General features: G+C 42.4%; 1 protein-coding gene across 5 annotated transcripts in view; it reads left to right on the top strand.

Annotated features, from left to right (window-relative positions):
* Nucleotides 1-1344: 1344 nt before the first annotated feature.
* Nucleotides 1345-12077, top strand: part of LOC120545570 (mediator of RNA polymerase II transcription subunit 13-like) — an 80720-nt gene continuing 69987 nt past the window's right edge. For 2 of the 5 annotated variants that reach the window (XM_039780035.1, XM_039780039.1), the window contains exon 1: nucleotides 1346-2852. In XM_039780035.1, the coding sequence (XP_039635969.1) occupies nucleotides 2781-2852 (72 nt within the window). In that variant the 5' untranslated portion in view covers nucleotides 1346-2780. Of the gene's footprint in view, nucleotides 2853-12077 lie in introns of all 5 variants that reach the window. The other 3 variants (XM_039780037.1, XM_039780038.1, XM_039780034.1) reach the window with 3 other exon arrangements.

Below are 12077 nucleotides of genomic sequence, written 5' to 3'. Positions count from 1 at the left end.
CTCTGTTTTTGGTCTCCACCAACTCCTGAGAAAAATATCTGTCTCTTTAACTGCTAAATGCTCCACTATTGTTCACCAGCTAGTCTCTAACTGTGATTCTATACTGTTTGGATTTTAGAGCTTTTTAGCAGAAAATAGCTGCCTGTTGAGGCCGAAAAATGAGGTTGATGCAAGAAGTGAGACCAAGCTGCAACATCCGGGCATGAAAAGTGAAGCCAGGGCCTTAGACCAGTATTTTTTCTAATGACCAGCAGGGGGAAACTCCACTGGTTGCAAAAATAAGTCTAATTGTATAAAAGTCTATGAGAAAATGACCCTACGTCTCCCTTCATTTATTACCTCAGTGAACATAACACTCCAAAATAGAAAACAACAAACAGGATTCGCGGCGGCCAAAATGACAATCTTGAGGCCTCATAATGGTGGTCCACAAACCAATGGTTGATGCCACGGTGGCCAAGTTCACTTCTTTTTATACAGTCTATGAGTGACACCGAACCAGAACATTAAAGCTGCCGGCTGCAAAACAAAATGAACTGAAAAACACAACAAGGGAGAGGAACTGTAGCTTCAGGTGATAATTTACTGTGGGTTCATCACTATCGTATACTATAAAGTGATGCCTTTCACAGCAAACAGTATTTCAAAAAAACTATTTCTTTCTATTTGTATATGAACATATTATTTAGTGGAGCTTTAAACTAAATTGAACAGCTAACTCAACAAATAAAATATAAACCAAATAAATAATAAAAATAAAACATCATAGACTTTCTATAGGGTGTCTTGTGGGGGACCGACCTCAATATCTAAAATGGATCGAAACAATTTGGATAATTTGCAGTTAAATCAATTCTTGATTTAAATTCCTATCAATTTGTCATCTGTGCTTTTTTCTTCTTTTCAAATAGCCTACTAAAATGTTATGATGTGGGGAATTTGGTGAGTATAAGACTAACCTACATAGATGCCTCTTATGAAACACAGTGAGCTCAGTAAGTATTTCTGACCTCTATTCTGTCACATCCTCTGTTGTGAGAACACAGTTCCATTATGTAACCAATGCATCACAGAGACACCATACAGCGATGAAAAAAAACAAAAACATCATAAAATAATCTTTCTTCAAGCACTTTTAATAGGCAGATGACAAGAAACAGCAAAGATACATCTAACAACAAACTGCTGACTGTCAACGCGCACGACAGGCACGGCGTCTCCGGCGTCGCATCCACTCTCATATCAAAGATCATAAACAGTACTGTAATCCCACACTTTGATCACGTGAGCACAAACTTGGCCAAATGGGAAGGCGAGTCTCGGTAGTAACCTACCATGGGTAGTACGCTTTCCGACCGCCATTACATTGCATTGCGTGGTGGGCTGGACCATCGTGCGCGAAAAAATGCTACAGCGGCGCTTGGCGTAAAGCAAACAGACACAGAGGGTGAGGATGACACGCTCAGGCTACAGCTACACGCACACTTATGTACCGATAGCCTATAATAACACGCTCCGAGAGATACAACGAGGAAAAGGAGTCGCCGCTGAGGAAACCGTGCACATGTTTGAGGATTTAATTCAATAATCAAATCATTTCCCGAGAAGGAGGAAGATTCGCTTTTAAATGTCATGGTGGTTTATAAAGAAAAACACTCTGCAGCACGCAAAATATTCTTTATGTCAATGATCGGCGCCAGACAAGGACTGTCACTTTTGCTTGAACTGTGCATTTAAAAAAACAAACAAATCTGATAATTTTTTTGTGCAACATTGAGGCTGTTGTGGCCGCGAGAGGACGTTTCGTAATGATATAAAACTGAAAGGAAGGAAGGATTTTTTTTCAAACCTCGGTCTACAGAAGCCTGCTTGTCGTTTTCCTGGTGGTGGAGTATAAGAATAGTTTTTCTTGTCTGAACGCTTTGACTCATGCTTCGGGGTTACATGGGAACCCGCGCGACTTTGTCCGCCCTGCCACAGAGGAGCACCGGGGGCTTTTCTTTTTCAGCGACCCTTCGTCTGCGGTCCGTTTAATTGAAGAGCAACAGAGGGGATTACACATTCCTCTTCGCAGCGCCTGTTTTGTGTGAGGCAGACTGGGTTACATTGTGAGAGGAACGGTTGTGGTAAGAAAGAAGGCTATAAATAGCTCATGCAATTCTCGAAAACTATCACAAGTGGTGCATCAGCTTGTGGAGCAGACGGAATCAGATATCCTGCATGTAAGATCTCTTAATTGTTTTGCAGAGCGGCGAACGTGTGATATATATATATTTTTAAAAGAAGTTTTGACTCTTAATTTCGCCTTTTTTTTTGGAACTGTTCCTCGGCGCGGAAGAAAAGTCTTTTCCCCATGGATTATGCTCATTTAATGATGAAACTAACAGCGGAAAGATTGATATGGAAACAGGCTGATCTTCCTCTGTGTGTTGATTGAAATGGATACATTTGTGTGCGCTCCGTCTTTGACAATGCTCACATTTGGAACCGCCTGACCTGCTTTGTAACAATGTTTTGATTCCCCACACACGCTTGGATTTACATTAGCCTACAACGTTATATCCGCTGGGGCTTCATGGATACATTCTGCACTTCTTTTTAAATACGCCCATTCCTCTGCCTGACCATCCCGAGTCTATTATCTGGACCTCTTGTGAGGTTATAAGCCTGCCTGTTTTGGCAGACTCGTACGGGAACCGATTTGTCAGCCCTGCTCGGTGTTTGATACCGATGTAGGATTTCGACATGCCCAGCGCTGACGACCCCAACGGCGGACGATTATGACTACAACAGCGAATTGGGTGGCTAACGGGGCAAGCCTTGAGGACTGCCACTCCAACATCTTCTCTCTGGTAGGCTACAGTATCCATAAATCATGCTCGTCAAAGACACGCGAGCCAGTTGTGATTGACAAGTCAAAAGACCGTGGGAGGCACGCTTAAACGTGTGTCTGCTGTACAAAGGTGAACCATTGCTGATGTTGTTATTGGGTAATCATTAACACGGCAGGTTAATGGTCCAAAACCCACCATATTTCCTCTCTACGCCGTTTATAATAAGACATTTCAGCCCAGAGGCTAAAATCAACGTGATTTAAAAAGAACAACCGTTTATTATCTGATTCCAAGCCAAAACGTATCTCATAACGCTTTACATACACAATTCAAATGCTACCAAAACAAACTGACCACTTTATTTGGCATGTGTTTGCAGTTTTGGCATGGGTTTAGCAGATAAACGAACGATAAACACTAATTTCCCCCCATCAAGAGCACAGTGGGCTCTTGCCCTTATCCTCCTCCCCCTTTAAACAATCATTTCACTGGAGCTGGAACTCTGTTGCATTGCCAAGCAACTAACTTGGAAAGAAGGCGTACTGCTGCCTCTGTCACATATTTCTACGGGTTTTCTGATATTCAGCGAATACTACTGTAGTTTAATGTGCTGATATACAACAAATGGCTTACAGGTTAATTATGGGAAGATTAGGGATGATTTTGTTTGAATGTGAACTGAGCAGCACACAAAAGCTATTTTTCAGATACAAATTGATGCAATAATAATGTCTCCCACAAAGGAAGGTTAATAAGATTTTGACAGACCGCTGCATGTATCAAGCACACAGCGGAAACAACACTTTCACACTGACAAAAGGTGTTTTTTGGACTCCACAGGCAGTATCATTTTTGCAGTAGTCACTGGTTTTGAGGGTGGAGGAGATTGAGCAGTGTGTTTTCACAGTTTTCATCCTGCAATCAGCGAGTTAACTGTCCTACTGTACTACAACAGGCAGCCAAGTGGAAAGGCATGCGGTAGACTGAGCTCAGGCACAGGCTGCTGAGAACCACAACAACATAGGGGTCCTGAGGGCTTTTTAGGTGATCATGCAGGTCGTCCACCAGCAACAGCAGCTGACCCCTGCTAAGATACACAGGTTACACCAAAGCTAAAGCAAAAGAAAAACATGTCACATGTTAGGATTTTAGATTTTCGTTTTGGTGGATAGAGAGGAGAAAGAAACTTTGTGGTTATCACACAGCTTGCAGACATCTCTAACGTTTCAAACAAAGCACTGGCAGTTCTATCTTCTCATGTTTTTCATTAGTGTTTTCTGACTGTAAGCAGGGAGAGATGGATTCAAAATAGTATCCTAAGCTACTGAAAAGCGACTTCTTTGAATTTTTGTGCACAGACGCTGAAATAAATGTAAAAGCGCTCCAGTATCAGCCGTCTTAAATTCTCTCAGTCTGACACGTAACAGTCGAAAGCAGTGATTACGTCTCTGTCAACGTCTCAGTCAAAGTTATTCCCTCGCCGTGGCTTTGTTGGCCATGGTGCTGGCCCTGTGAACATCCCTTTCAAACTGAGACCATCCATCAGCTGGCTTGTTGAGAATATTTATGACTGGCTAGTGCCACAGCGGTTGCTCACTGGCAGGGCTCCTACAGGGAAGTCCAAGACTGAACAAAACACTAATGACACTCCAAGTGTCCTAGTTACAGGATACGACTGAGACAAAGAGACTGTGGGGACAGAAAGAGGGATGCAGATTGCATCCCTCTGTCTGAAAGAAAATTAATTGAGAACAGTTTCGATATTCTATTAATAATTGGAGATTTGTGTCTAGAAAACAATGTCAAACATGCTTTTCTCTGTTTTTATTGTAAATGGAATACCTTTGGGCGGTTTTGGCCAACTTTCAGCAATTTGAGGATGTCACCAGTTGTTTCCAGGAAACTGTGATGGGTATTTTTATACGTTTTTCTGTTTTATTAGCTGCAAGCATAACCCCTGTGGTTGCTATTTCTTAACCTCTTCATCCAGGTCACGATGGCTGTCTTTTTACATAAAGGTCCCTTGGCTAACCGGCGAGCACTCGGGTCTGACAGCCTGCTAAACAGTATTCCAACATGCACTAACGTCGGTCCTGGCACAGATTTACCGGCTGTTATTGCATCCCGCATCAATAAAAAGTGCCTTTAGAAAGCATAAGTGCCCATACTGTGGGACTTTATGGGGACGCAGCAGATTACTGTCATGCGCTCTGTGAGGCCGGTGTCACATACTTGAGATTGCTGCCATCACACAACCCACAAAACAACTGTCTTGTGTTGCTGGTGATCATCCATCTGTAACAGAACGCAAACAAGACTCTTGTAAGTGGGAGAAAAGATCTGAGCTGGTGTGCTGCTAAGTTGAAGTGGCTAAGAAGGAGGGAAGGGTGGAGGACGAGAGGAGAAACAGAGGAATGTTTTCAGCCGAAGGAGTGAGTGAGACTGCAGCGGAATCTGTTTTCATTTTAGGAAAGTATTATGACTGATGTGCATTTCCTGACTGCTAGCCTCAGCCTATTTGAGAGAGAAATGGTGAGATTGAGACAGAGCAAGAGAGAAAAATTAAAGAGGGAGGAATGTAATGAGAGAGAGGGAGAGAGAAAACAGTCATCTTTCTGTGGACTGGGCCGGTTCTTACTATGCCGACTCGAGCCAGAGTCTGTGTGTGTGTGTGTGTGTGTGTGTGTGTGTGTGTGTGTGTGTGTGTGTGTGTGTGTGTCTTGTAAACACTGTAAACCATCTAGACTCTGGAGACAAACTTCAAACACCCATCACATTATGCACACACAGACAAATACACACACGGATGCATCCACCGACACGGAGAGGGGCAAAAATAAACACCCATATGCACACACAAACATATGTATCACAAATTCAACACACATGCATGCACCAAATCTTCCACCACACTCACATTTTTTATCTCCTTTATTTAGGTTGCGAATACATCCTATATCCCAAGGACGCAGGCTTGTACAAACATAGGCAGCGCCCTTAATTAAAGGACTTCTTCTGTCCCCTCGACAGAGTGCAACACTGGTAATTAAGTGTCCTCAAGTGGAGGTCTAATGTGATCAACTAAGAGGGGCTCATTAGCCAAACTGTATTCCAATAGAGATCTTGCATGTATAATAATGATGCTACTGTCAGCATGGAAATAAAGTGCTAAGAGATGAAGCAGAGGGAATACCATTAACAGCAGTGTCTTGATTTATGGCAGGTGAGTGGCCGTGCCTTGTAAGAAGAAGCAGGTAATCAGGGGCGGTGCCTGTTTAATATAGGCTGTGTGCATTTCCTCATCATTAATGGTGGATATTGCAAGGAGGCTCAGGGATGAGAGAGAGGCAGTGGTTGGATGAAGTGTGTGTCATGATACAACGAGCCAGAGACTCAGTCAAGTTGGAGCTCATACTGTAAATGGCTGGGCATCGTTTGTGCTGATACAATACCCGAGTATTGGTACTGAAAAGTTATTTTCGACATCTTTTGAGATCTTTGAAATCTTTCCTTTACAAACCTCTTTGTTACATTAAACAAAAAAAGGTCACATTTCTCAAGATTTAAAGTATTCTATGCATATTTATATTGTGGCTATATGTAAAAAATATCTTTATCAGATTTTTGTATCCACTGTCTGTCAGGCTAGCAATATTCTATATTTTGGTTATTATCAACAATTCTCATAAAAAACCCAAATGTGTTTTTATTTTTTTTAGAGTTTCTGAAAAAGTAAATATAGACTTTCTTTAAAAAAAGGCTATGATTTGACAAAATAATCTACAGTGCCTGTGTTCATTGTAAAGGAAAGGAGTCACTCAGGTCAGCGCTGTGGTTCGTTGATGTTTTTAATAGTTTTTGGACAACAATGGAGGTCTAAGGCACAGAGGAATAAGATGCATCTGGCTTTGGCCACAATTTTAAGCAGGATCAATTTATTGTTATTTTTGTCATTTCCACAGGATTTCTTGACAATTAGAAGATTAAAGATGATCACCAGATGCCTCCTTTTTAAAGGAACTATCTGATAAGTAAACATCACTATGAATCTGCCAGCTGTTGGTACTTGATATACATATTATTGAGATATCTAACGATGACATTGAAACCGTGCCAGCGTCCTCTGACACAAGGAGAGGATCGGTCCAGGTTTCCAAACATCACCCCCAGTCTTCGCTGCGTGCCCTATGGAGCAGCTCCATCTGGCTGCTTCTCACTCAACAGTCCACCCCCTACGCCCAACCTGTGCTTTTGGCTTCGCTCTCTTGACATTTTGACAGCTAGCACTGTCTTCACCTTGAGTCTGTGTGTGGCGCCTCCCACTAATCTGCCCCTGTCACTGCTGTGGGAATCCCTTGTCATCGCAATAGGACACAATCCGGCACGGCCCACCTGTGTGAACATGGCATTCTCCGTGTCAGACGCACAAACAGGGCCCTTTAAATACTTTGCTGCCATATCAAAATGATTTGTTAATAAGGATTGCTCACTCGTGCCTCTGTTTTTACTACACATCTCTTTTTTTATGAAATTCTCCTAGAGTGTAGTCATGGATCTTATCTTAGCAGTAGGCTTGTCAGGGCCCTGTCACAGAGGTGAAGAATGGTTCAAAGATGGACAGGAAGGAGTGAGGGGAGGAAAGAATGAGGGAACCACCGCTGGTCCCGGAGCTGGAAATGGGACGGGATGGGCAGGAGTATTTTGGAGCATGGTGGCTTGAGTGTGAAATATGTAAGCCCTGCAGTGCCAGCTGTGTTCTATTCTTAGCACCCGCTGGTGTTCCTGCATGTGTGCAGGGCGGCAGAAGGCTGAGTGGGTAAGGAGGATTGGTAGGAATGAGCAGTAGCCGGTGCCACCAAGTGCTTGTAATTGCTGAAAAGTTAGCTAGTATCTGGCGTACGCACTGAGAGACCGACAGATAAATAAATAGATAGGTACAGTGTTGCTGTTACTGTGTTTTAATTATGCTGAATTTATAAAGCATCATCACCAAAATGTACTTTGACTCACTCCTGTAAGCAGCAATTTAATGTTGTTACTTGTTGAGGTGGAGCTAATTGGATACTTTACATATCCTGTTGTGTGATGATCATTTATGTTTTGTGCTGCAAAGAAAACCTTTCTTAAAAAAGCTTTATTCATTAGTTATTAATATTGATAATAATAATAACTTTTATTTATATAGCTCCTTTCATGAAACCTAAGGACACTTGGAATTACTGTGGCTAAGCTAAAGGAGGTTGTAGGCTGTGGCAAACAGGTGGTGTTTCAGGAGTTTTTAATAAAAGTCAACACTAAAGGCTCTGTCTCCGAAGGTACAGAGTCTGGCGTGGGGAATGGAGAGCAGGCCAGGGTCTGAGGACTGCAGGTATCAGGGTGGGGTGTATGGATGGAGGAGGTCAGAGAGGTACTGTGGGGCCAGGGCGTGGGATTTGTAGGTGAGAAGGAGGCTTTTATATGTGATGCGGGACTTAATTGGAAGCCAGTGAAGGTGGATGAGGGTTGGGGTGATGTGCTGCCAGGTCTTGGTGTGGGTGAGGACCCTGGCGGCATATTGACTGTCTTTAGTCATTTCAACCTGTTTAAATAGAAATTTGTTTCCGGAATTTCATAGGAATCCAAATAAGAGAGCTCACTGCACTGTAATCAAGAAAATTAGGCCTACATTATCGACACTTTTTTTTTTCTCACTTGTTAAGAAAATACGATTTTTAGAACTCAATTTTAGACAAAATCACTTGGTAAGGTTTGAGACTTTTACGTGTGCAGTATGTACAGAAAAGTTACTGGGAATTATAGCTGATAGTAAATGTAGTGCGGTAAATAGTGCAATATTCTCCTCTAATATATAGTGGAGTCTAGTAGTAATATGTATTGTTTTAAGCAGCATAACATGGAAATACTCAAGTAAAGTACAAATGCATTAGAAGAATTGTGCTTTAATACTGAAATAAGTTATTTTCCACCACTGATGAATTTAGATGTTCTATCTCATGTAGCGAGACACATTTCCCACCAAATGGTGGTGTTTCTCCCCTACGGATTAACACCACTTTCCTCCAAACTATTACATTTTGGATGTGTGTCGCTACACTGCCTCTGGTCTAAACCCAAAGTCTGAGGCCTGTTGTCTGATTGGTAGATACATTCCAGAAACAGATAAAACTTGTTTTCGATGATGATGCTGCTGCTCTCTGTGCCATCACACAATCTGTTTGCAATCTCTTCAGCTGACTGCAGACACCTTGACAAAGAGAATTTCTTTAAAGGGAGATACTGCCCTGCTTGTTACTGGGCAAATATTTCCTGCAAGCCAGACAGCTTTGCCAATATCATGGTTGGCTGGGATTCAATTGCAGTTAAAGCACACTTAGGTTAAAGGGTGTCTTTTAGAGCTGCAACACAAGGGGAGACAGAAAACATTAATTTTGGCTGCTGTGTTGTTGCAAATCCTAATTATCATGTGTCCATGTTCCATTGAGAGATTATCTGCGACCAATCAGACGGGTACTTGATGAGAACAAACACATTATGTGCAGACTGCTGATTTACAGCCGTTTGTGGTGCATTGATTCTCCCTGCGCTGCCAAACGGCGATCTCTCTCATCTTGAATTAGGCAGACACCCATGATTTTTCAGATGCTAATGAAAATTTGTACAGCTCAATTTCAGTCCTGGCTTGCCTCACAGAATAAATGGACGTTGTAGTATAGTGAGACACAAAGGGTTTGATAGAGTATTTACCAGGCATGACTGAGTGAGCATGGGCATGGTGGTGTTGGCAAAGGTGTGTGTGTGTGTGTGTGTGTGTGTGTGTGTGTGTGTGTGTGTGTGTGTGTGTGTGTGTGTGTGTGTGTGTGTGTGTGTGTGTGTGTGTGTGTGTGTGTGTGTGTGTGTGTGTGTGTGTGTGTGTGTGTGTGTGTGTGTGTGTGTGTGTGTGTGTGTGTGTGTGTACTTCTAGTGTTAAAGCTCTGATTGGCTGCCTCTCCCACTTAGTAAGCAAACAACAGATTACAGACAGTAGCCATGTGAGTTGCAGGTTGAAACCTGTTCAGGTGTGACCTACGGTGAAGTTAATGGCTTGGCCCTGTCTCACACACATGCACGCACGCAGAAACGGGTATTGTGCTGCTTTCCAGTTTTTCTCCTTTTATATTTTGTTTATCTGGTGTGTAATGAAACAAGGAGAAGTCATGCTGATGTATGCAACCCTGTCATTTTATCTGAAATGGCATCCCTGTGGAAAAAATCAATGCAGGAAATTACAAGCCAAATTAGATATTTTTCATACCGCTTATGCTCCATTTGCCCAATTTACGGAACAATCAGACTATTAACTACTTGTAGGCATTTCAGAAGCCTCCATGCAGTGCTAATTGTACAATCACTGCGTCAAATTCTGGTAATCTCAGGACTTTCCTGAAGCATGTATGACATGCTAGATAATATCTTCAGCCAAATTTGAGTGTATGAATTCCAGCTGTAAGTGGACAAATGGAGTTGGAATGTAGCTGTGCTCAGGAGAGACAACATACAGAGTTGTGCAGTACACTCCTTTGTGATTTTTAGAGTAAAGAAAGAGACCACTGAAGTGCTTGAAATATTTTATTTTCACTGTAACCCTGGAGACAGAAATCTCAAAAATGTAGTACCTTGCTGAATTCTTATAGATGTTGTATGTTGCCTAGCAACTGTTTAAATTTTTTTTATTTTGTTTCTCAGTTTTGTGTCTTTTGTCTGTGTCTTGCGCTCATTTTTTCCTCCCTGTGGCTTGTCACGGTTAATTAAGTTACGCCAGAGACACTAGTAAAGCAGAAACTGGTTTATTTATTTGCACATTAATAATTTAGGCTAAGCAGGGCCACTGCTTTAGCTTGTCCCATAACGCTTTAAAAGCAGCCTGACTCTGCAGCTTTGTGTTGTTTTATTTGCCAAATGGCTGGGGATCTTGTCAGCCGTTTGAGATGCTGCAGTGTACTGTACACAATGTCTGACTGTCCTTATTGGTCTTCCGCTACTGTCTCCTCCTGCCTCCTGCCTCCCGCCTCTCTTTGTGTCAGGTGAGAAGTCATGGCTTGATGGAGGCTTTCTGCAGCGTGATTGGCAGGTCTATCCGTCACTCAGCCCAGGGGACTCTCGCTGCTCTAATTAGGTCGCTTGGCTTGCTCACCTCCCAGGGCTGGATGCTACAGCAGAACACATATCAAATGACGGTCCCTTGTTTTGTAGGGACTTGTAAAGGTGGCAGCAGAAGGCAGAGGAAAGGCATCTGTTTAGTGTCTGCAGCCCCAGAGGCCTTCTTTCTACACCTGTTTGGTGCTTTTGTGTTGCTCTCGCTCCCTCACAAGTGCAGTAATGTGCATCGCTCTTCATTTGTGGTGTAAAATGCCAGAGGGGAGCACGACACCTTGTGGGTTAATTTGATTTCAGTGGGTTAATTGATGAAGGGGGAGTCGTTGCCTGTTCTGATTCCTGCCACTGCCACTTCTAACTGGTGACTTCTCACTGCTGACTTAGCAGCACAGCCACCCCATCCTTCATTGTCTTTGTTCATATTTGTTTTTTTGCACTTGATGTTTCATTAAACTGCTTCAACGTGCCAGCACTAAATTGTGTAATTAAACTTGTAATACTTAAGATTTCACTCCTGGTTGATGGTGTCTGTTGTCTTCTTCTATTTTTTTTTTTTTTTTTTTGATGCAATTTCGGCGAACGATTGCAGTCAGCCAAAACCTGGGTGACAAATACATTTCATGACCTGTGACTGCTTCGCAATAAAAGCTGCCCTGTGTTTCGTTGAATACTTTTTTTATTTTTTATGCAAACCTACAGAACAGAAACGGAGAAATACAAACTAAACAAGAACAAAAACCCTCACCCACCCTCTACGGTCTCAAGGAAAAACAAACAAAAACAACAACCAATAAACAAACAGAAATCGCACCTTGCATAGTCCCCCTCCTGTAGTTCTTGTGGTGCTGAGGTCATTAAGCCTGATATTTGTGCTGCTGCACTTTCCCATAGGTTGATAGTTGATGATTTGGCTTTGTTAATCCTTGCTGTAGAGAGCTCAAGCATAACTATGTCCAGAAAGTATGCCAACCACAGATTTGATGAATGCTTTTTAATTGTGAACTAGCAGAATGAACAGTAAACAGTAATGCAGGATTACATATATGCATTTGTATATGTTTTGTTTTCTGTGCATACGTAGGCAATTTGAATCGAGCACGGAAATGGCAG

This window comes from Perca fluviatilis, chromosome 17 (assembly GCF_010015445.1).
Source record: "Perca fluviatilis chromosome 17, GENO_Pfluv_1.0, whole genome shotgun sequence".
NCBI lineage: Eukaryota > Metazoa > Chordata > Actinopteri > Perciformes > Percidae > Perca > Perca fluviatilis.
The sequence above is the reverse complement of the archived record's forward strand: the minus strand, read 5'-3'. Positions and strand labels throughout refer to the sequence as shown.